The following is a 25086-nucleotide window of genomic DNA, read 5'->3' on the forward strand; positions in this document are numbered from 1 at the left end:
GATTCATCTTGATACAGTCTTTTTCCATTAACATCATACACTAATTAAATAAAGATTGAAGTGCTTTGAACTCTTAAGACTTAGACTTGGATCTTTTGAAATTATATCGTGATAGCTGAAGCAACCTGAGGGCCATGCTTGTAAACTTGTCTGCACTGATGGTTCACAGCTTTATTTTGTTGCCTTAACATCTCAGTTTTGGCTTTGCTAGTGCCATGTTATAATTATGAAACCTTTTGTTTTTCATCTCTAAGCAGCACTCTCTATGTGTCAAAGTTTTCCTCAAACCTTTTCTTTTTCCACTAGCTCGATGATGTCTTATTAAACAGGTAATACGCAGTGGTAATATGAGCCTGAAATGTGAAATTTCTAATTCTCAGGATGCTTTGCATAGATATGCTTATGCCCCCTCTCCACACTTAGTCTGAAGGTTTTATTGCTAGAAAAAATTAACACATTGCAGATCCAGTACTGTTTTCTTTTGGTTGGAAAATATTCTGCACTTTCTTTCTTAGCTAATTACCCTTCTATGGCAGTGGAATTTGAATGACTAAACAAATGATCTTTGATGAACGATTGTGACAGAAAATACAGCATTCCTTTCAGAAGCACTAGGTTTCACATAGCTGTTGTCCTAGAATGAAATATATCTTCGAATAACTATCTTGAAGGTAGACAAGCCGCACTAACGACCCACCAAAGTTTCAAAGCAGTGTAACCCATCGAACTGTGGTGCTAACTTTGGCGTCCGGGTGGTCTTCTCCTCTTCCTTTGCTTTTGCCACCAGTTTATCAATGGCTGCCCGAATCCCGCCTCCATGTTCCTGAATGTAAAAACTAACACAATAGTTTAAAATACTAGTAAAACAGGTGTTGGAGTTACATATATACTGATGTAAAACGCTTGGAGATGTCACTTGATAAATATAGAGGCTAATTGTTACCTTGGATTTGGAATGGTTTCTATCGAAGAAATAAATCCCAGCAGCAGCAACAACAGCAGGAATTGTCGCATAAATAGTACCCGAAGCCATTGGACCCTGGAGAGCTTCTTTGATTCTTAGAAGAGACAATTTAGCCTTTGAATGATGTACATGTCTTTACAGGATGGAGAAAGTAAAGCAAAGGAAATCTGGGAATCTGGGATGACTTGGTGGTGAAGAGAAGCAAGGAATGGTGTGAAAAGGAGGAATTGGGAAAAAGAAAAGGCAGAAGAAGAGAATAAAAAAGAGCACCTCAGTCCTCATTTGAGTGTGTGTTTATACAAGGTTTATTGACCGGGAAAGTGACGCCGTGAGCGCCTAATCTATTTTGGATTGAGATTTATTATAATTAGGCTGTTTGAATTTTGGATGGTTTAAAAGATGGGTGGTGGAACTCGAATAATGGTAGAAATCTCTCTTGTGTCCCCCTAAAAATGAGGTGGCTTTTCAAATTATCATTGAGCTTGTGATTGATTACTATTAAATTTTATTCTTTAAAATATATATATTTTTTTTTTTGACATGTCCACACAAGAGGGGAAGGGGGGTTCGAACTAATGATCTCCGCTTCATGAGACGCAGTCTCCAGCCGATTGAGCTACCCTTTGGAAACCACTATTAAATTTTAATCAAATGATGATTTTAAAAGCCACATCATTTTTTGAGGAACACAAAAGTGACACGTGAGTAACTTCTAAAATTACTCGGTGAAACTCACTTGCTCGGGACAGGTAGGCTCAATACCTTAGTCTGTCCAGAGCAAGTAGGTCATATAGCCTACTCTCTTATACTGTCTGAGTTTCTTTAAAATTTAAAAAGTCTTATTAGGGAAAAATATCCCACATGATATAATAATAAGGTAGGCTCCCCATAAAATTTTATATGGTAAGAGGGGACCCTATTAAAAAGAACAAGGCAGAGAGAGAAGAGGCTCTAGGATCTTTTGGCTAGAGACCAGCCAATCTCTCCATCCCGCAGTTTCTCTCTCTCACTTTCTCCAGCTCCTCTTTGGTCTCTTCCTCTCTTTCTCTCCATCTCTCTTTACTGCTCTATGTGATTCCAAACACAAACATATGATATATTTTTCTACTCCAGGCACAAATATGTTAACTTTAAGTATTGGAGTGTCTTCGGTCTTCGGCTGGAGACCCTCTGACCGTGTCTTTATTCTTGCAGGAACATCAATCTCATTCTGAAAAACCCCACTAAAACATAAAATCTTGAAAGCACCCCCTCCAAGCAGTTCTTCAAAACGCCAATAATAGCCCAAGTGAAGAATTAATACTCCCTCCATACGTTCGAATATCTGACCCAAAAAATGTCCTTACAAGTCTAATTGTTGTGGATCCTAGTCTATTACTTTAGCCCCTTGGCTTTGTTTGTTTTAGGCCAACTTACTAGGAGTTCTATATCTGCATCACTACATTCAGTGTGAGCTCAATGTAGTTAAAAGTGTTTAGTTGTATGCTCGGCACAAACTTTTAAGAAACAAAGTTGGTTAATCAAATTAGAAGTTTCTAGAATTTTGAGCTGCAATATCCAAACCGTTTGGCTAAAATGTATTAATCTGAAAATTAACAGTAAAAGAGAAATGTGCTTAGAGAAAAGTGTTATTTGACACAATTTCTCAAATATTATGTTATCTATATAATGCGTGTGTATAGATAACATAATAGTTGAACACATTAACAAATATTCTTTGTGTTTTGAAAGTGTTTTATATTTTAAATTATTTGTTAATAATTTTGAGGAAGGTTTTTGTTTTTAATTAAAGACGGAAAGGTGATTTCAAAATCATTAGCAAAGGAGATCAATCACATCAAAAGGAATTACAGCATTCCTAATTATTATGGCCGTGGAATAAACAATTCTCATCTATCTTCATTCTAGAAGGACGGAAAAAGACAAAAAATAAAAATAAAAATACCTTCACGACTTAAAATTGCCTCAATCTGTTCAACTTTCGGAAATGTTTGGCTTGGCATCAACGTCAAAAGGGATAACCCTAGACTCACCATAGTCATCATCGCAAGGGAGATCCGGCTTTAGTGTTGTAAATAAAACAACAGCATATCTACTGTTAAAAAAAGGACGATCAAGATTCAATTGTAGAAATTATAAAAAAGACGACATCGTCTTTTAAACACCATCTAACGTCGGACTTTAAAGTCTAATTTTAGAACTAACGTCTTCCAACCACGCATAATACAAAGAAAAAACTAACAAAGTCTTCCTGAAAGATTCAGTGGCGAATTAGTTTTATCATATTCTTATTTTTAGTTGGAATTTTTGTTAAGTTTTGATTTTCTTTGCATTTTCCAACGTTTTCTCAACAACCAAACTGAAAAGGAAAAAAAGAAAGACAAGCTTAATAGTTATTATGACCATATTCTGATATGGGTGTATCAGGTCCCGACGATTCCAGTGGAAGAAGAACCAAGGCATCATCAAGATAATGCCTCGCAGTCACATCCATTGCTGCTTGCCTTCTACCACCATTTGATTCTTGCAATTTTGGTGGGTTTCCAAGGCCGGCCACTGTTTTGACCACGTCACCAGACCCCACCGCTTGATCTCATGCAACCAAGTATGTTTCCCTCTGTTCACCTCTGTTTTAATGTTCTAAAACAGAGCCTTCATCCCCGCATCAATCTCCCACATATTTTGGATTTGGCTTCCTAAAACGACGTGTTCTATCAGTGTATGCACCTCGTGACTTTTATGGATCACATTCTTTGTGTTTGTTGTTCAAGGCGTTTTCTGATAAAACTAATTTGCCTTAATTTGAATGGGTCAATTATATAAAAAAAAAAAAAAAAAAAATAGAAAAAAAAACTCTTAAGAAACTAAAACAACCAGTCTTAGGATTCCTCTTCACATTTTTGTTCAAGTGCCAACTACACTATATATGAGTAGGATTCTCACTCATCCAATCTTATCCACCCTCTTATTTCTTTAATAATACGTCATATACAAAGTTGTACCATTGAGCTGAATCAATCCCTTGATCAAAATTCTGGGTGAATAAAATTTGATTTCATACTGATAATAATAAAGAAACAAATAAGAACACTCTGAATTCATAAAATTCCAGCTAGCTATGAATCAGAACTCCATAAATGGATTTAAAAGTCATGTCAAGATGTATCACTTGAATAAAAATTATCAAAACAAGACCAAAATTCAACTAGGTCACCTCTTGTGTCCTAAACTGCCTAACAATGAAATGAAAAGAACAAATCCGCAGAAAACCTAATCAAATAAGCTGAATCCCAAGTCATCTTCACTCTCTTCCTTCGCCTCTTCCTGTTTACACCATTGAAGAAGGGAAGTTAATCAATAAGTCAACATATAAAGTAAAAAGGAAAATTTCTACCCAACCAAAAAAATAAAAAGAAAAAGGGATCAGACTCACAAAGTACCAATATTTCTACTACGACAAGGTCTGGCATAATGAAAGCAAAATACCATATTATTCGAGGGGTGAAGGAATTTATACCTTTTCCTCAACTTTAGCAGCGGCGGCAGCAGAACCACCACCAGCAGGAGCGGCTACTGCTACAGGGGCAGCAACACCGCCACCACCACTAGCAGCATTCAGAATGAGATCCTCAATGTTCCTCTTCTCTGAAACCTTCGCAAAAAGACTGGGCCAGTATGACTCAACAGTGACGCCTGCTGATTTCACCAATGTCGCAATCTTATCCGCCTGTTGAAGGATTATTTCATAATTAAATAAAATTGAAAAAATCCATTAAATTCGCATCAAAACAGAGAATACACAGTGAATTCAAAAAAGGGGTTTCATCTTCCACCCAAAAAAATTCAAAATTTTCATTAAAAATTAATTCTTATAAAACAAAATACAAACCCACATTTACTTAAAGAATGCAAAGCTTCCCCACATATTCAAGAATTATTTGTTAAAATAAAATTAATTAACATGAAATCACAGAAAAATTTTGCATGAGGCTCTACATAATACAGTGAATTCAAATGAATGTGCTGTTTTCTCCACCAATAATTAACAATAGTCGGGGAAAAAACAACCAATCAACCTAAAGTTAAACAAAAATAAAGTCAAATTAGAAGCAATACAATAGACTCTAAAGGGTCAAACTTTTTACATCAATCTATTAAGAGGGAAAAAATATACAGCGAACTATAATGGTTCTAATTTAATCTCATCTTCTTAACCTATACAAACAACATTCTGTAATACATTACTAATCAAAACAAAATTGTATAAATCTGCGATAAATCAAAGAAGTGGGCCTTACAGTGATTGCAATTCCATCATCATGGAGGATCAAAGAGGCGTAGGTGCAAGCAAGCTCACTGGTAGACATTGTCGCAGCAATGAGACTCAATCACAAGCTTCAAATCAAAAAAGATGAACAAAATTGAACAAAATCAGGTCAAGCCGTTAGAGAAAACAAAAGAGAGTCAGAGAGAGGACCTAAAGGGAGAGGAAGCTTTGAGAGAAGCTAGGGTTTTGCTAAACTATTTGTATACAGAGATTGAGGGGGCTAGGGTTTTGATTGACTTTTGGTTTTTGTTTGGGGTTTTTTGTGTAGTGGGCCTTAGATCAAATTAATAGGCCTACTTTACTTCATATATTGGATCATCTATATTTTTCGGTAGCCTTTTGTGCAAACTCTTTTTCTTTCTTTTTTTTTTTTTTTTTAAGAAACTAGAAGCTGGAAACTGTTACTCATAAGAGCACTCTGCCCACCGGAAAGTTCAAGATTCTCAGCAATTTTATCGTCTAATTAAAACAAACGTGAAAAAGTTAATATGAGTTTTACCTGTCCAAGTTGTTAGAGAATATGTTTTCTATATTGAAAGGAATATATTATAGTGTACTATATTGATATTATACGTTACTTTCCTTTTATAAAGTTAGTTGTAATTAAGTTTGATGGTAATCAAATTAATCAGATTTAATCATCATTCTTACCTATCTCAATTCTCCTATAAATAGGAGTATTATGTATTGTAAAACTATCAAGTAATAAGAGCATAATTTTATCTTTTCTATCATAAGCAAGTTTTGGATTATCCGCCTACTTTTTAGGGTAAGTAGGCTTTGATGAACTCTCACATTTACTACTTGAATCGCTAGCAATCCGAGCAATAAATTGTTGGAGATCTAAATTCCCTCCGAGCAACAAATTGTTAGGGATCCGAATTTCCACTAGAATACTGAATAAGAGGGATCTAGTAGCTCGGAACAAAATACAGAAAACCATAATCATTCTTTTAGATAGAGTCGACCAAGAGCAAAACTATAAGTTTATATTGGAGGAGGTGCAAAACTCAAAAATGAGTTGTCTTGAGAGAGAGATATTTCTCTGGTTTAGTTTCTGGAGCACACTCTGTTGGGGGAAAACATTATACTCCTCGATAGCCAGGCCCAGCCCGAGCACAAGGCCCATTGGACCCGCCCGACCGGGCCTAAGCGGTTCGATCATCAGGGCCTAACATGTTCAGCCAACCCGGATACCAATCGGTACTAACATACGCATTTATCTCGGGAGTACCCGAGATTTAAGGGACACGACGCACGACATCAAACTAGATCGTGCGCCCGGAGCTTCACCAATGTCATGCCACCCGTATAAGATCGAACGTCCGAGATTAGCGGTCATGGAACCCGGAATATCCGTGCGCCCGAGGCCACGTCTTTGTCAACTACCGATTCCCGCATATATAGGAATAATCTCAACTGCTCCTTAGTCTCTATAAATACCAAAGTCCCCTCATTCATTAAGGTACGCTGATTAATCTATATAACCTTACTCTGCGCATTTTATACAAAAACAATACACTTACTTAAGCATTGGAGCGGGATTGTTGGCATCCCCCGACGCAGTGTTTGTTCTTGTTTGCAGGTCAAGGGAGAAGGAGTACTCTGACAAATCACTGATCTACACGTCACCTACTAGAAACTGTCTCAACACACTCAATGCATCCACTAAGACAATTTCTAGTCAAGTATTTTGGAGGATAGAACAGCCAACCCCTTCTATAGGTTAAACTAAATTTACAGGAAACCAAATCCCCTATTTTATTTTATTTTTAGTTCTCTCTCTCTTTTGTTAAGTGCAGGAAGACCAATCCAATTAGAACATACATGCACTTTTTGGTTTTCGGTAAGGGAAGCAAGTACGAGGGTGAAAACAATTGGAGGGAAAGGAATTCGAATGAGAATCTTGGCAAGAAATTGGAAGCATAAACACTTCAGCAACATAATTTATTGTATCTATGTTCTATAGAGACTTCAGAATCTAGCTGAACTACTCGATAAGAAGATTTGGACAGTCCAGACAAGGTAGCTGCCTTTATTCAGAGAGCTCAATGGAGTTAAAAATATTAAAAATAGGGCTTTTCATACTTGGCTTGGATTGTTGATCTGCATACCCAAGCCATGTTGGCCTCTTTCATTTAGATTTGATCTTAAAACTTCAGAGAAACAAATGCACCAAAAAAGTACACTAAAATAAGACCCTATCTTGAGAAAATTTTGCCCAACTCTGACAGAATAATATGCTTGCAGAAACCATTTTACCAGTTTCCTCCAAGCCTTAAGATTAGAAACGAACATGTTTTGCCATAGTAACCGATCCCTTCCCACCCTGAATTAAGATTAAAAAAAGTTCACAGCTTTAAAATATGAAAATGGGCAAGCAAAATGATAAATAATCATTTTAGATTTTATCAGCAGGAGAGAGGAGTAACGTTATAACATCCCAATAGAAGCTCCAACCATTATCAATGAAGAAGAACAATCCTCCAGCACTAATAATGTCAGAGAAAATTCTCATAAAACACATCATATCTTATATATATATATATATATATCGAGTTTTTTCTTAGAATGGCATAGAATGGTGACACGTGGCATGATCCATATTTTTTAATGACTAAACCGGTCTTTTAAGTACTGAACCGGTCTATTTAATATATATCTCTCTCTATTAATGATACAAATAGTCTCTCTCTCAATTAATGATACATGGTTGAAATTTAAATATGTTTCAATTTTGTTTGTGAAATTTTTGGTTGAGCAATTATTCATTTGAATGTTTATGAGATTTTTTCTTTTTCTTTTTTTCATTTGCTTTTTCTAATGTTCAAAATTATATAGGATTGAAATATAATAGGTATGACATCAACAATATAAAAAATTCTAACTAATTTTCTATTTTATGCTTTGATAATCAAAATCATAGTTGTTTTCTTGCTATTTTTCTTCTTCATGAAAATGCTTTTAAAACATTAAAGAGTTAATTAAGCATTAAATTTGAAATGGTTTTTTTTTTTTTAATATTCAGAATTACATGGATTTTATTTTTATTGAAACATAATAGGCACACAGTATTATAGATTCCTACTATTAATCCTACTATTGTGCAATGGAGAATTATGACATGTGGCGTGAACCCATAATTTTTAAATATTGAACCGGCTTTTTAAGTAAAACAAACCGGTGAATTTTAAAGGTTGAATCGGTTTTATTATGATTTTAATAAATTTATTGTAGTACGACACATTAAAAGAATGACTGTACAAAAGTGTCACAAGCGACACAAGCCATATACATCATAGGTGTTTATACACATACAAAATGATCTACAAAACTCAGCTATGCTTTTCAGAATTTACTTCTCTCCAAAATTTAAAATTAAGAACATACTACATTAACTACTCATAATTAACCGTATAGGTATTGCATAAATACATGCATTAATTCTAAAGAAACTGTACAAGTAAGCTAAAAAGTCATATTACTTTCTTAAATTGGTTATTTATACCCCTCTCTTTAGGGTTTGAAACATCTTGAATTGTGAAATCAAAAACATCTAACAGCAACATTCAAGAGAAGAACAGAGTGTCGAAGTACATAATTTTATTTTGTTTTGTTTTTTTGAAGGACTTTGCTTTCTTTCTTCTTCTTTTCTTCTTCTTTTTTTTTTTCCTTTTCTTTTCTTTTATTTTATTTTTGTGTGTTTTGTGAAGGTTGAAAGATTTCGTGTTTTATGCATTTTTATAATTAGAATCTATATATTCTTATTGCTCTTTTTTTCTTTTCGTTTTTCTTTATACTTCCCTTTTTTAACCATGTTTACATATGGGAATAAATTTTCATAAAAAATGTTTATTTTTTCTCTATAATTTTTTTTTCCTAATGTTCAGAATTATTTGCGTTTTATTTACATTGAAATATAATAGGTATCACACAAAGACAAAGATTCCTACTAATTTTGTATTAATGCTTTGATATTTAGATTAAACTATGTATTCTTTTTTCTTTCTTTATACTTTTCATTTTAAACCATGTATACGTATGAGAACAAAGATTTAGAAATATGGATTAAACTAAAATAAAGACTCTTATGTTTTCCAAATTTTTTTTTTTTTCATTTATGTGATTTACTCCATTTTTAGCCAATTTTTTGAAAGTGTAATAGGTATCACACTAACAATATCATAGATTCCTGCTAATTTTTTATTAATGGTTTGATAATTAGATTAAATTATGTTTTCTTCTTGCTTTTTTTTTTTTTTTTTTTCTTTATACTTATTTTTCGTTATAAACTATTCATATGGGCACAAGAATTTTAACATGTTTTAATTTATATGGATTAAAATAAAATTAAGGGTCTTATTTTTTAATATATTTGAATGTTTAATGGTTTTTTTATATATATATGATTCACTCAAATTTTTTTTGAAGTATTTTTTTTGCTTTTGAAAGCAAAATAAGTCAAAAAATTATTTGATTAGGCATTAAACATGATGTGAGAGAATTTATTTGATTGCATTAAATGTTGAATGAAAAATTTTGTTTTATTTTGTAGGATTTGGCTTAGGTGCTGTAAAAAAAAATTACAGCACCATCTTGACCATTGAAAAAACTACAATACCTATGCTATAATATTTGAAATTTAGATTTTCTTTTTGCTATTTTTTTTATAAACTTATTTTCATTATAAACTACACCTATCTGAACAAATATTTTAAAAAGTTATGTTTTTTTTTTGTTAAAATAAAATTAAAGTTCTTAACCTTTATTGTCTTTTTATTGAAAGATGTATGATAATTATTATTTTTTTACAGGCATTTTTTAACCTATAATAAAAAATACGATGAAGATATGTTTAAATTCTGAAACTAAATTATAACGAAGAATCCCGAGCATAGAGCGGGTTATAAGCTAGATATCATAATAAGCAAGACAAAATGACTTTATGTGAACTAAACAAGTGATGTCAATTTTGCACCTAAATCAAAATGAATTCAATCTTCAAACAAAATAAGTACATCCAAGACATCTTGCAGAAGTTTATTTGCACCACTAAGTTCAGCTAGTACTCGACAAATTCCTCAATCCTCATCCTAATGCTCCCTCCCTGTCAGCATTCACCATCCAGACTACCACTGCTTAAATACGGCGCTTTTTTGGGAGCCGACAGCCATTATGAGGACGACGAGTTGTGTCTTCGATGTATACAATTGGATTCGGATCCGCTCGAGAATTAGTGAAGCCCTCTCTCCAGCTCATGATTGCTTGCCTTTTCTTTTTAAAATAAGTAAACCCTTTCACCTTCATTACAACTGATTTCAACCCCATACTTCGGGACATTCGTCCCACGTGTTCCGAAGTTGCTTCAGCAGCATATCGAGACAGTTTAGCTCCCCCTTTCATTTCTGGCAAACATCCCGCAGAGGCCTTGCATTTTGTGTCCCCTTTAGAATCCGTCACTGTAACAAAAGTATTGTTACGCAGCAGCTTTATGTGGACAATATCAGCATTTTGCTCTACATTGTATCGAGAACCCCCCATGATGTCCTTCCCATCTTCCTCTATAATTCCCCTAACAAAGTTCATGGACCTAGAATTCCCCCCAGTCTCAATATTGTTTCGACTGGAAGAAAATATGCAGCTCCGAAAACTCAAAGCATAGGGAGTAGAGAAATTCTTTCTTACATTCATCAAACCAAAACTCAGCCCTGAAGTTCCAGCAAATCCACCTCTTGCAAAATTCTCACAAGAATGAGAACCACCACAAATACTCTCAACACAACCTGCGAAACCCAAAATGTTTACGCCACCAACAGAAGTATTCAAGATGGTTATTCAACTGACAGATGAAAAGGTCCGCTTTTTTCGACACCAATTACAGGTTGCTTTGGAAATAAAACCTGGTTCTCTTTTTCATTAGCTAGTCAGACAAACATTTCAGGTAAAAATTAGTCAAAAAATTTCAAACAAACCTGCCCTTTCTTGCTTATGTCAACCACAGCAACTGCATCATGATTATTGATTAGTACTTCATCTGACAGACTAAAAGGACAGATTCAAACAAACCCAGATCAGGGACTTTTTCAGTTAAACGAAAAGTTGCAGCTATATACATACACCTGAACTACGCTATTACATATTCCTGAGTACAAAAACTAGTCCAAATAATATCAAAAAAGAAGACAAAAAGCCTGAAGTACATCAGACCAAATGCAAATCCCTACATTCTTTAACTAATTAGGCCATAGAACTCTTATACATGACATGACCTCCAGGATGTTTAGGGGGTTGACCTTTTGTTTTAGCAAAAATGAAAATCTTACAAAGATTATTGCTCCACTTTGAAAATAAGTAACTTGGAAACAGTGAGGTGATATATCTTATACCAATGTAGATATTAAGAGGTTTTACATGACCCAACTAAATTGGGCATATAACTCTAGGGATATGTAAGCTCAATATATTTTCAAAGTATATGTGGACTGTAAGTAAACATGGTGTTGCTATTATTTCTCTTCCTGTTCTTCCTGGCAATGGCATATTTATACGCACTTTTTACTGCCGCTGATTGGTTCCTAGTCTTTCGTTAGTAATTTGACAACAATGTGTTTTAAATAATGGTAGGATAATTTTATGCGCAGCTGGATTTTACATGGGAGTTCCCTCTGTGAAGTGCCCATCCCTGCAAATACTCCCCATCTTAGGAGCTTGACTGATGTATGCTGTTGCCTTTTTTGGTCTCCTTCATTTTTTTTTCTAAATATTTTCATTCAGTTTTTACAAAATGTGAAAAACTCTTTACAGCTTCCAGATGAATTTATTTCATGCATTGGTTTGGCGATGTCCCCCGGAAATCTAGTGGTTGCTGTGGTATGATGTTTTTTCCCCCTATGTGTTTCTCATTATTTGCTGTTAATTTAGAATATTTGCATGTTCTAGGGAAATAGTCATTTTTGGTCAAAGTTATCTGAATGTTTTCTACAAATCTGGAAATACTTCTAAGTATATCAACTTGATGCCTTCTTTTTCTTTTGCCTCATCACATTGGAGTAGATGTTCTTGATTTTATGGCTTTACATGGGAAAATGATGCACAGCCATTCCAATGCGTGTTTAGTAATTAACTTGCAGTCACAATTTCCAAGGATCTCCTTTCAAGAATTCTACAAAACACATAATTTTATCTGAAGAATATCTGATTTTAAAAGGTTGATCTTGACATGTCATGTTCTATGGGGGCCAGAGATTGAAATGTATATATTTCTGTTCCTCTCCCTACCTACCAACCCCCTCCTAAAAGGAAAAGAGAAAGTGAACCAATGTAATCAATCACAGCCTTCCAGTTTCATACAATATCCTTAGTAATGCAATTACACTACTATGTTTCGACAGGAAAAATTATTCTTTGTGATCTTTTCACCTGCCAATTAGTGGTTGAAGCCAAGTTATTTTCATCATGAAAACATCATTATTCTGTAATTTTGATATTAAAAACTAACATGTGGTCTTTGACATGTGCTTAGCATTTGAACAAGTTTATGTGGTGACTTGAAAACATTGCCATTAAAAGTTTTTAACCATGATTGAGATCGACTATGAATCTTATAAATCAAAATATTGCCTTTTTATTAAGAGAAACAACAAACTTCTAAATTGCCATTAAGAAAAGAAGTGCAATAAAATGTTAGTGATCTTCTTTGCAAAGATTTATCCATCACTTGTTTGTGGGTATTTCAAATTGAAGAGAAAAATAGTTAACCTACGCTACAGCAGTCACTTTATTATGATGTAACCTGGAACATGTCAGGTTTTCTTCTTCTGCCTAGCCATTCTATTCTTGAACCCATTTTCTCAGAGGCCATGTTTTTCTTTATTGTTATTTTGCATTGATATTCCTTGTTCTATTGAACTGTTTAAGCTTATGCAGAGGCATAAAAGGTTCTACTTTTACAAGAACATATTAGTACGACCCCTTTCTTGTTGTTTACTCATCTAGGAGATCTATTTATCAATCAAATTAGTTGCGTTGCTTTAAAAAGAGCTGAAATTAGCCATCTTTAGTATACCATTGTAAGTATGGGAGGATGAGGGGAGGCAGGATGGATGGTGCAAAACTAGCCCCTGTAGATTGGGTATTAAATTTACTTCACTTTTATTTGTAGATTTACTTCACTTCTGACATTAAACTAGATGATCAAAGTCGATATCTCTGAACAATACCAATGCTATGAAGCTATAAAACCAAGCATATAAACAAGCTTGAGAGAGTTTAAATCAAATCCAAACACAAATACAAATATAGTTTAGCACATAGAGGATGTGAGGTTGATTCAAACAGTAGATTAAAACCCATTTCCACAACGTCTAACAGAGCATAAACCCAACCCACCATGATTAGGAATCAAGAGATCAACATTTTCACTCATAAAAAAACATACTGAAAAACAAATTCACCATCAACCCAAAGGACGAAAAGTAGAGCGGAATCTCACCGTGTGCTACTCGTGGCGTATCTGTAGAGAATGGCTTGGTTTCTTCCAATCTTGGGGCAGCACTGAGCTGGCCAAAGCGGCCATAGGATTGTAGAAGCGATACGGGTTTGGTCCCAAAGAGAGAAATCAGAGAACGAACCGTCGTAGCTCGGCGACGAATGGAAGAAGAGAGAGAATATCCGTACATTTCTCCACCTCTTTCCTTCTTTCTAGGGTTTTAGGATCCTCTCTATTCAGAGAACTTTTTTCTCCGAGTACTCTGTTTAGAGGAATTTTTTTTTTTTTTTTTTTTTTTTTAAAAAATGGGAAAAGGGGAAGTTTAGAAGACTTGTTTTGGTGTTTAATAATTTCTATGATTAATATTTTATTTTGAAGTATAGTTTTTTTTTTTTTATCATTATCTACGAAACCATAGGAAAAATAAAATAAAATTGTGCATATCTTCTTTTTACACCAATAAAGGGGATTTTTTTAGAAATATAATAAAATTTTCAACTTTTTATCTACTCTTGTCATCGATTTTCTCAAGGAGTTCAAAAATAAAGAATGAAGCACAAAAAAAATATGTATAATGATTTGGTGAACATTATACACTATTAAATTTACGATAAATGGAATGAAAAAGTACTATGTTTGTTAAATTTTTTTGTCCTATGTCTTTTATTTTATATTCTTAAAACATATATATATTAATAAACCACTTAAAATACAATTTTCACATTTATAAAATGATAATACTTTTTCAAACAATAAAGAAAAAACATCACACAAAATACATTACCAAACATACTCAACGGTTAGTACATAAATCTAAAACATAAATAAATAAATTTTAAAAAATAAAATAAAAGAAAAAAGAAAGGGGGCTTCTAAGGTATTAAGTCGCTTTTCTTAAGATTACTAGCAATAATTTTTCTAAATTTCATCAACTTCCTTAAATATATGGAAAACTCTTAAAAACCCACTAGAATCAGATTTTATTGTTTTCACCTCAACTAAGGGAACAACCAAGAAAACCAAAAATTGTACCCTAAATCTATGAAAGCAAAAGTGGTTATCTTAATTTTATTTTAATATATATTTTTTTAAAAAATAAAAAAAGAAGAAGAAGAAAGCTTTATCTTTGCTTCTATTTCCTCTAACATTTATTTGAAATAAATTTTAAACTGTTTTCTTTTTCCTCTCTCTTTTTCCTAACATTTAATTGAAAGAATATTAAAATAGTATATGGAAAGGATAAGATAAGTTATCGTGAAATTTATTTGAATAGATAATCAAAAATTTACTTTATATATGGAATGACTAAAAAAAATGAGTAGCTCATGAACAAGCTCAAGTTCGTTTGAAAAATAATTGAACAGAGTTAAACAAATTGGGGATAACTTCAACCAGGCTGTGGCAAAAACCTCTTAGTTTTTGCCCTCCAATGACATATTGACACATCAGCATCAAACAAGAAAAATATATGTCAGCATAATTTAACAAAACATTGGATCTAAACTCTCGTTTCACTCTTTTAATCTTATTAAAAATAAAAAATAATAATAATAATAATAAAAAAAAAACCTATCACAGGCACCACCCACCTAGAAGCCATCGCCACCACTGCTCGACGGACACCCGCCCGAAAAGCCCACAACAGCCGCTAGGAAGTTTCCAGATCTCACCGGGAAAAGCCCACAGCACCTCTAATATGCCAAGAAGCCGGGAAATTTCCAAATCTCGCCAACTTCATCAACTTCAAACGCCGCCGGAGACCAAAAAAATAAAAATAAAAAACAAAGACGAGCAACCCATAAACATTAGAACTAGAATGGACATGGGGGTACATGATTACCGCAAAACATTTAAAAAAAAAAAAAAAAAAAAAAAAAAGAAAAAAAAAAGAGATTATTCTGAGAAACTTTTAGTTGTAGAAACTTTTATGGGTTTTGTCGAAATTGCTTCCAATTGGCAGCGACTTGTTTGAAAAAAGAAACAAAATTTACAAATCACAAAACAAATGGATAACTTGTATAGAACTCGAAAACTTGTTGCACAAATACTTGCTGATGGATAACTCAAATCGCCCGTGTGGGTTATTCATCGTGCTCTCCAGCGATCTGTGGTTGAGATGAGCGTTTCCGGCGGTCTGTGGTGTGGATGTTGAGATATGGTGTTCGGCGGTTCTCTTTCGGCAGTTCTGTTGGGTTGGTCGATTGTCGATCGAAGGTTGTGTGGTGCTGTCGGTGCTATTGGCCGAATCTAGTCGGTGGGCGGAGCGGCAAAAAAGGCGATGGCGGTGGCGTTGAAGGTTGGCGGTGGGAGGGTTTTTTTTTTTTTTTTTTTTTTTTTTCAAGACCAAAAGAGTTAAAAGAAAAGAATTTAGATCCAGTGTTTTTACCACATTTGTATTTTTTTTGTTTTAAGCTGATGTGTCAATCTCTCATTGGAAGGCATAAAACCCTTGTTTTTTGCCCCAACCTAAGAGAAGTTGTACTCGAACAAATTACCTAGTTCAGTGATAAGTTCAAACTCGGCTCATATTTGAAAAAAAAAAAAAAAATAAAAAATTAAACGAATTGAGCCTGAACTTCAATACTCAATTCGGCTAAATCCCTAAAAACAAAAAATAAAAATGAAAAACCTTCCTAACAACTTCACTAAAATGGTAATTTTTGTACCATTTTTGTTTGGTAAGTGAATAATTCTCTCAACTCACCAAAAGAATAACAAACAACAAAATTTATCTACTTCCCTTTTCTTTTTTATTTCTTTTTCCCACTAAAAACAAACGCTCATTTCTCTCATTTCCATCATTCTAAAACATAAATGTTGGGAAAAGAATAAAGGAATTTTTGAAAAATAATATTTGAATAAAATATTGAAAGTTGATAGCAGATTGCTTTAAAAAAATGAACCGCTAAGAATGCTCTTTCTCCCAAGCTCATGGATAACAGACCGGAAGAAAAATAAAGCTAGCAAAACTTTTGCCCTAATCCTTGGGCCCTACTGCCCAGTAAAACTTTTGGAGCCCCCCAACCACAAGAAGAAAAACTGGCAAGAAAAATAAAATAAAATAAAATAAAAGGAACAATAGAAGACTTTGAGTTCCAGAGAAAAAATTGCCGGAAGAAAAACAAAACAAAATAAAATAATGCAGGACTTGGAAACATGGGGCTAGCTTGGGCCTTGTCGAAGAAGATAATGAACACACCCTCCCATGTTTCTTTTTTTAAAAGAAAAAAATAATATAAAATAAAATAAATAAAGACGAGTAAAACAAAGAACCACAACAGCAAACCCATGCATCACAAGAAAATTAAAGATATCCAGAAAATTACAAATGTCCAAAACATTGACAGAAAGATGGAACAAGGAAGCAGAAAAGCTGCCAGCGCAGTCATGGTACAAGCTGTGCCGGCAGTGCTGGTGGTACACTATCCATTGCATCATACACTTCTAACGCCATATACAAAATGTTTATCCACTAAAACTATCCATATCTAAAGATCTTTTCAAGGCAAGAAAAAATGATGCACTGCATAAAATCATATGTTAAAATTCACTGACTATTACCACATCCAGCATTATTTAAAAAAGACCAAATTTTAACTTAAAACAAACAAACGTGCCATGCATAATGCGTAAAAAGTCACAAATCTCCAAGGTCGTCCTCAGTTGCTACTTAACACACCTCGCAGATAGTAGCTTAAATAAAAATAAACAGGGAATATAACCAATTGCATCAACACAAATCAAGTTGTTCACATTCCAACTATCCAAAAAAATAAAAATAAATAATAATAGTGTTTCCCCTCAAACTCTACTAAATGGGTTGGTCAGGACGAGTTTTAACATCGCCTGCATGGAAATCAGCCACTACCGGAACGCGCCTGAAAAGAAATTAAGCTTACATAAGACATCCAGAATATTTCATCAAGTTACCTTTTCTATAAAAAGGACGGTTCACAAAATGTGGCGATCTCTTTTTTCCTTTTTCCAATTACTAAGGTTAATTATTTTGATCGGCAAGTATGAAGATGACATCTTAACAAATTGTCTATTTATCTTGTTCTATCCAAAACATGGTAAGCAAAATCTAAACCAATGATGCTATTTTTTGAAAAAGGAACAATTAAGAGTGACAAAAGCACTTCTGACACGAGACGGAAAAAAAATATGAAAGAAAAGAAAGGAACTACTTATTTGAATTTTTATTTTTTAAAAAAAAAAAGGAAAATGAAAAAAGAACTGATGATAAATGAGTTTTTCATAAACTGGGGCTCCTACACTCCCAGGGTCACGGTTTCTGATGTACAAACATCTTCAGGCCTAAACATTAATGGGAGATATAACTCAGTCCCAACATGCATGCACACTACAATTTCATCATTCGATCCCAAAGTTTAATTACCTGGCGGGGAGATCCTGACCTTGATCTTGATTTTGGCCTGCGTATTTCAAAGTTATTATCATTGATATAGGTAAGAAAACAGCACCAAAAAACCATAACATAAAAGAGCCAGGGCAACAAAACCCAGATACCTGGAAGATTTGATGGGAGATGCAGATCTTGATCTTGATCTTGACACCGATCTAGAAATAGACCGCTCCAATGATTTGCTACAGAGAGAAACAGCATAGATTACAAGATATAGGCATGAAAAAGAAAAGAGAAGGAAAAAGTTAGTACCTGCGGTCCCTTCTGACACTTCTGCTTCTGCTTCGGCTGCGGCTTCTACTTCGGCTCCTTATGGGACTGCCCTCGTACTTCTTCACCTGCTCCAGTTGAAGTAAAAATAAAATAAAAAAACCAGTAGAACAATAAAATTTTGGCCCGCCCATTAAGTATCACTGTATCGGTACTCCCATGTTTAAATATCTAACAGGCCGTACACCTCCCAACAGAGCTTGGTATCTAACATTCTTTTCCATTTTTTTAAAAAGGTGTAGGATCAATTAATCAACTTTAAGTAAGAATGGACAATTTCTCAACATTATAAACCAACATACTGTAGCAAATTATTATCGACGATCAAAAAACTCAAAAAAATATGGAGGCTAAATTAAAGGCAAACTAAAATATTGGCCCTGCCCTACGAGGTAGGTTCCAATTAAGTCCCTAGATTTGAGAGTTACAATTTCATCCCTAAAAGAAATTCAATTTTGAGCAATGTAGACCTGCCCAAATTGATAAATCATTGATTCTTGTAACAGCATTTTAGTCTAATGGGTGGAAGTACTACGTTTGTCAAAATCATAATTTCCAGACAGAAATTTGAATGTTTAAGCTTTAAGGAATCAAATTGGGACATAAATATCAGACGAAAAAAAAATAGTTTAGCCTAATAATGATCCTACTAAATTATCAAAATGATAGAAAGAAAAGGTTACCCGAATATAAGCTCTTGCCCAAGGGTTTCTGAATTCAGTGTCATCAAGTTTCCGAATCTGAAAAGCAGACAACATATCAGCTGTCGTATTATATTGAAGCACATAACACAAATCGGTAAATCATGTACATTCTCTCAGCAACTTACAGCATATTTCATGTCATCATAATTATTGTAATCAACAACGCCAAAAGTCCCTGGAGAGATAGCAATTCAATACCGTTAACCCTCAATTCAGAAATATATCATTAACCATGTCAATTCAGTGGGAGGATGAATGGCATTGCTACCAGGCTTGCATGAGAAACTATTAAGAAGTCACAAATGCAATCATTTAGTCAGTATCAAGAAGAGTTTGTATCAGATATATTATGCTTAAGCAATGGCAAATCAGTCACAACTATTGCTCATGTTCCAATTTCCCCCCAAAAAAATAAGACTGATTTGATATGGGCAAATATAGACAACTTGATGAGCTATACTCATAAATAAATATGCACCAGAAACCTCCAATATCCAGTTTCACTGCTTTAGTTACACTGACAGAGCTGAAAATGGCATCAACCCACCAAATGCAAACCATATTTCATAGGACACAAGTATTGAAATAAATTATGAGTTGTGCTGATCTTTCCATGGAAGAACGTTTGCATTTCTCAACAAACCATAATGAGGGAAGTCCCACACGGTTATTTTCCAATCTAAAGCAAATATACATTTCCTTGCCTCCTCACAGAAAGAGGAAATGAAAATGTAAAGCCAAACTCGTGTAAACCAAGTATCAAATGAACATTGATTGCTAATTATAATACCAAACAGTTAATGGACAAATTTTACATAACTGCATACCTTCACTATCACGGGATACCTCAGCAAAACATACATCACCAGCTTTTCGCATATGATCCTGAAACCAGTTTACCAAAAAGGTTGGCCATATAGCAGCATGGAAAAAAAAAATCTGCAAGATGCTTGTTAGTATAAAAATTTCCACACCTTCAAATCTTGCCAGGAAGCAGAAGAAGGGAGCCCGCGAACAATAACTGTAAGACAAACACATACGCAAGAGAACTATTAAAGTACAACTTCCTAACAAACTAAATGAAAAGATATCAATATCCTAACCAGTCTCCTAAACCCTTTTGGTAAAAAACAACTTCTCCTAATTGACGCACCTCGATATTCAGAATGGCGTGAGACACCAAATCGGCCCCCACCACCGCCCCCACCACTACCACCACCGCCACCGCCACCACCGCCACCACCACCACCATAGCCACCACGACGATCACTTGAGGATGGCCCTCTACCACTACCACCATGGGCGAGTTCAACCTGCATAAAGAACAAATGAGAAATTAAGCAAAAGAGAAAGCAAGCAAAGTACTACGTAAAACTAATTGGTGACGGATATTACCCTTAAACGACAACCATCAAAGTTATAGCCGTCACGACCCCTAATTGCATCTTCCGCATCTCGAGCATTATCAAACTAATAACAAAACAAACAAAATATAGTTGAAGATTGATATTATATTTTAAATAAATCCAAGCAAAAATAATTATCAAAAAAATAAATCCAAGCAAAAATCATTATACAAAGAGTACCTCCACAAAACAATAACATGGAGGGCGAGGCGGAATCTTCAATTCAACATCTAATACACGGCCATACTGCAAAGGGAAAATCAACATCATAGAGGTAAGTCGGTACAATCAGTAAGCAGCCATATTTTAGCACACAGCCATGAAGAACCATATCCAGTAACATATATTTTAAATTGTTCCTTTAAAAAAGAACATATTTTTGGTTCAACGGCTAAAAATGGCTAACACAACCAGAATGGAGAGATTTACCACGTGAGCCCCATACAGCAATATCCAATGCAATACAACTATTAAACATCTTTTACATGAAGGTCATCAGCTGAAAAGCATAAGCATTCAGTTCTCTCTCAGTAATCAAATCCTAAGATGGTACTAATTCTAGCATATAAGCATGTGAACGTTATGCAAATGCTCCCATGCAGAAATTCAGAAACTGAAAACGTTTCAAATCACAATGAAGTTATGTATGGGAATTAATTTAACATGGACGACATTAAATGGTTGCTGATGAAGCTTAATATGAGAAACATCAGAGGACACAGACAATTCACCCCAAAACTAATGAAGCATACACTCAATTACCCCCAAAAACTAATAGTAAAAAAAAAATCCAATCAAACCTTGTGGAATAGATCTTCAATTTCCCATTCTCTTATATCTGAGGGCAGGTTGCCAACATAGATTGTGCGAGAAAAACGACCACTCATATCTGACACCCGAAGAATGTATAGTCCAGATTACTCACTGCATAGATAAATGAAATGTCATAAATAAAGAACCAATCTCTAAACTTCTAAATTAAAAGTCTTTCTATATATTGTGATGTCCAAATATCATCAGCATGTACTCTGTTGATGATATCAAAAATAAAGCAAAACCAAAACAATGAAGCAAACCAAGAGAGCAATCCTCGAGATGAGCCGTGCTCCACAAGCTCCATTGCTCATTTGCTCCAAGATGCTCCAATGCTATAATAATATTGAAATAAAATTTGATCTCCTCATCCTCTCCAGAATTTTAGCAGATGTATAGATCTTCTGAGATTGAGCAAGAATCTCCAATAATAATAAATAACACACATAACTCCACCCTGATTCTCCCACTCCCTCTCTATATCCCTATGTATGATTCCAATGCTCATACTTGTCCAAGCGCTTGTCATCTATCATAAAGAAAGCATTGGTGTCATGAGATCAAGTAAGATTGATATATATTCAGGATTTACCTTACTCAGCTCTCTTTAACAGCATTGAAAAAACAACCCTGGAAAATACGTAATATAACCCCCATTTCACTTTATTTTGGTTCAGTGCAACTTCATGTCCAGGGAAAAGAAATGGGAATAGATGTCTTCAGCCCCTCTCATGGAAAGTTTAATAACAGATATATAACCACTCAACTTTTTTATGGCAAGAGACCTGACTGATACCCATCTTTCAGATTTCTTTGTTTCTGTTAGTTAACATAACTTTTCATAAAGTTGCAGCCGGAAAAATGGGGAGGCAAATGTCTTAAGCCACAAATAGAAAAGGAAAAAAATGCTATTCATGGTGTGAATCCTTATTGAAACTCCAATTTCCAATTCATGACAAACAATAAGGCTAAAGGTGTTTTAAAGTCATTGATTTTAACATACACAGAAAGTAATTTAAACAAATACCCCCTTTTTTTTACAAGTAAAAAAAAAAAATACCCCTTGAGACAAGCAAACGAACTACATTAAGCCGAAATTAGAGTTCCACTTAAGAAATGACAACCAAAAAAAAAAACAAATTGACACTGAAAAAAAGTGATATCATACATAACATGCAATTCATAAGGAACTTTATTTGCATTGTGCATGCGAACCTCGTGAAGAACCTTATCTAGGACAGGGACTTGATGAAAAACCTTATTGCAGAAACCCATGCTTCCTCCTCAACATCCCTAACCCCATGACCCATGTCCTCAATGACCCCATGTCCTCTTTCCTACCAATCATCCATCACCCCATCCCGCCCAGGGGACAAAGAAGCTCAGCAATACAATCAAAAAACATAAACTCATCAACAAACATAGATCCTCCATCTTCTCAAGCAATCCAATCCCTCATCAACATTACCCTTTGAGGTGAGAATGATGGAGAGAGAGATGGGAGACGAGAGACGAATGTGAACCCTATGCTTGTTGATGCGATAGAGGAAGACCCGAGGGCAATTGAGGATCCCTCCTAAGATGTTCATTACGTGCACCTTAGTTCATGGGGCTAAGAGCTTCAATTAATTCTACAAATATTTTATCATGCAGCTTAAGAAAGATATATCAAGCATCTTCATTCCATTACAGAAATACTTTCCGTTCAGGAAATTTCTCCTTCAAAACAAACATAGCTTCAGCATGTATCAACGAACCCATTCACAAAATCTCATCTACTTACAAGAGTCCAAGTAGTTCTACCATGAGTCAGAGTAAGAAAGAGAGGTAGTTGAGTAAAGCACCACAATGTGCTGTCAAACCCCATTTCGGTGTAGCAAAACTCCACCACAACTCGATTTCCAGTTGATATCAACTAATATCAATTTTAACAACCCACAAATCAAAACCCTAAATAAACACGTATATATATATATATATATATATATATATATATATATATATATATATATATATATATATATATATATATCTGCGTGTGCTCCCAGCAACTCAAGCAAAACCCATTAAGGAAATGGGTGAAAAATATAATAACATCTAATTTAGCTCACAATCACCCTTATCAAAACCCTAAATGAACGCACTGCACGAAAAGATTCACTAAGAACAATACCGAAGATCTGAGAGCTCGAGTGCAGGGCAGCGACGACGACCAAGTGATACGTATCCCTTCGCGTAGCGAGCTATGACTGGCGCTAGGGTTTTTGTGGCTCTTTTCTTCGTTTGCTGCGACGTCAAATTGGGAATGAAAGGTCAAAAGGAAAACGAGAAGGATGACGATATTTATGTATGTGATTGGGTTGTGATACAGTGGTACTATGAATTGGGGCTACGTCTGGGTACTACTGGATCATCTGATCTCCAAAATGACCCACTGCTTGTGTGTGTAGGTTTGGGTTTGGGCTTGGGCTTGGTAAAACGAGGGTTTTTGCTTATACAGGCCCTTTGCCTTTTGGAATAGTGAAATTGGGGGAGATACTTCGAGGGACGGGTCAATATTTTAGAGGACAATGCTTTATTTAGAGGTTATGACTTTTAATCAAACTAGCATATAACCGGCGTCATGCGCGGGTTGTTTCTAATTAAAATTGTATAATAAGGAATCAAAATTAATCACATTATTCAATTTTTATAGATGTTAATTCAAGAGACCTTTTACACATAATATAAGAATTCACAAAAAAAAAACAAAAACAAAACAAAACAAAATAGTGTTCTCACATCATTACTATAATGAAAAATTAACAATTTATAAACTACCAAACATTAAGCCAAATATTATATTGTCAATATATAAATATTGTAGATTACAAACTACTAATTAAAAGATAAACAGGAGTTCATTTTGAAACTTTAATGTTGTATCAAATCAATCAATGATAAGTCTTCTTTTTAATAGCTTTGAATCTCTTGTAAAGAACCTTGAGAAGTATTGCATCATCATCTGACTCTGTGTCTTCTATAGGTAGGGAAGAATGCAAGGAAGAATCTTGACTGAACATTTGTTCGCTTTCTATTGTTTGGCTAACAACGTCGTATTCCTTTTCTTGTTTGGAGCTAGACCCCCTAAGCTTTACAAATGGAGTTTCCTGTAATAAGAGATCGAGTTTCGTTAGTAGTTGCATATAATTATGTAGGTAAATATTGTGTAGATTTTCAGGATTCAACATATAATGCATTGTTACCTTTTGGATGTTAGCTTCTTTTGCAACTTGCGCTTCAAAGATTCTATAAACAGTATAATTTTCCCAACCTTTTTTCAAATTATATTCATTAAGTTTCAATTGGAAGACATATTCTCTGGAAATAATTGCTTCGATTTCTCTTGGCACGATTTTGTCTTTCAAATTCTGTATAAATATAGCATATTGTTAAAAGATGTTAGAACATGATATATTTATTTTTTTATTGAATTGTTGACTTTATTTTGTTATGGTACTCTAAAAAATTCGAGATTTATTACCTCATCTTGCAAATCTGCAAGTTCCTTTGCAGTTTTGCCTATTAGTTGTTCAGCGTCTTTGTTGAAGATAATGAATCTTGTTGAATCTGTTGTATCTGATACTTCAATTTGTATCCTATACTTGCTTTCATTTCCAAAATTGTTAGAAAGAGATATTTCTATATA

At 34.3% G+C, this 25086-nt stretch overlaps 3 protein-coding genes across 4 annotated transcripts; all 3 read right to left on the reverse strand.

The window, feature by feature from the left end:
- Window positions 1-4077: 4077 nt before the first annotated feature.
- On the reverse strand, window positions 4078-5561 carry LOC133861792 (large ribosomal subunit protein P1). Its single transcript, XM_062297604.1, has 3 exons — window positions 5263-5561; window positions 4482-4691; window positions 4078-4288 (listed from the first exon to the last, which is right to left on the reverse strand). The coding sequence occupies exons 1-3, from the start codon at window positions 5329-5331 to the stop codon at window positions 4235-4237; spliced, it is 333 nt and encodes a 110-aa protein (XP_062153588.1). The 5' UTR covers window positions 5332-5561; the 3' UTR covers window positions 4078-4234.
- A 4672-nt stretch (window positions 5562-10233) lies between these two features.
- Window positions 10234-14077, reverse strand: LOC133856684 (small ribosomal subunit protein uS11m-like). Its single transcript, XM_062291742.1, has 2 exons — window positions 13783-14077; window positions 10234-11074 (listed from the first exon to the last, which is right to left on the reverse strand). The coding sequence occupies exons 1-2, from the start codon at window positions 13967-13969 to the stop codon at window positions 10431-10433; spliced, it is 831 nt and encodes a 276-aa protein (XP_062147726.1). The 5' UTR covers window positions 13970-14077; the 3' UTR covers window positions 10234-10430.
- A 3259-nt stretch (window positions 14078-17336) lies between these two features.
- On the reverse strand, window positions 17337-23746 carry LOC133856660 (serine/arginine-rich splicing factor SR34A). 2 transcript variants are annotated; one of them, XM_062291729.1, is made up of 14 exons: window positions 23572-23746; window positions 21662-21927; window positions 21386-21509; window positions 20766-20831; window positions 20575-20649; window positions 20333-20492; window positions 20154-20200; window positions 20007-20064; window positions 19305-19354; window positions 19159-19215; window positions 18458-18543; window positions 18310-18387; window positions 18179-18215; window positions 17337-17657 (listed from the first exon to the last, which is right to left on the reverse strand). In XM_062291729.1, the coding sequence occupies exons 3-14, from the start codon at window positions 21470-21472 to the stop codon at window positions 17637-17639; spliced, it is 822 nt and encodes a 273-aa protein (XP_062147713.1). In that variant the 5' UTR covers window positions 21473-21509; window positions 21662-21927; window positions 23572-23746; the 3' UTR covers window positions 17337-17636. The 2 variants fall into 2 exon arrangements, with proteins under 2 accessions (XP_062147713.1, XP_062147706.1); XM_062291722.1 differs by lacking the exon at window positions 21662-21927 and having other exon boundaries at window positions 23572-23741.
- Window positions 23747-25086: the final 1340 nt, after the last annotated feature.

The sequence above is a fragment of the Alnus glutinosa genome, chromosome 1 (assembly GCF_958979055.1).
Source record: "Alnus glutinosa chromosome 1, dhAlnGlut1.1, whole genome shotgun sequence".
Classification (NCBI taxonomy): domain Eukaryota; kingdom Viridiplantae; phylum Streptophyta; class Magnoliopsida; order Fagales; family Betulaceae; genus Alnus; species Alnus glutinosa.

Bases quoted from the DNA above. Each gene is read 5' to 3' on its own strand.
- LOC133856660 (XM_062291729.1), bottom strand. From the start codon at position 21,472: ATGAGTGGTCGTTTTTCTCGCACAATCTATGTTGGCAACCTGCCCTCA. The intron at 20,493-20,574 runs GTAATATCCGTC...TTCTTTATGCAG, and splicing joins TTGATGGTTGTCGTTTAAGG to GTTGAACTCGCCCATGGTGG. The intron at 18,216-18,309 runs GTATCTGGGTTT...TGAAATACGCAG, and splicing joins TCTCCCATCAAATCTTCCAG to GCCAAAATCAAGATCAAGGT.
- LOC133861792 (XM_062297604.1), bottom strand. From the start codon at position 5,331: ATGTCTACCAGTGAGCTTGCTTGCACCTACGCCTCTTTGATCCTCCAT. The intron at 4,692-5,262 runs GTAAGGCCCACT...ATCCTTCAACAG, and splicing joins ATGATGGAATTGCAATCACT to GCGGATAAGATTGCGACATT. The intron at 4,289-4,481 runs GTATAAATTCCT...TGGTGTAAACAG, and splicing joins CTGCTAAAGTTGAGGAAAAG to GAAGAGGCGAAGGAAGAGAG.
- LOC133856684 (XM_062291742.1), bottom strand. From the start codon at position 13,969: ATGTACGGATATTCTCTCTCTTCTTCCATTCGTCGCCGAGCTACGACG. The intron at 11,075-13,782 runs GTGAGATTCCGC...TGGGTTTCGCAG, and splicing joins TACGCCACGAGTAGCACACG to GTTGTGTTGAGAGTATTTGT.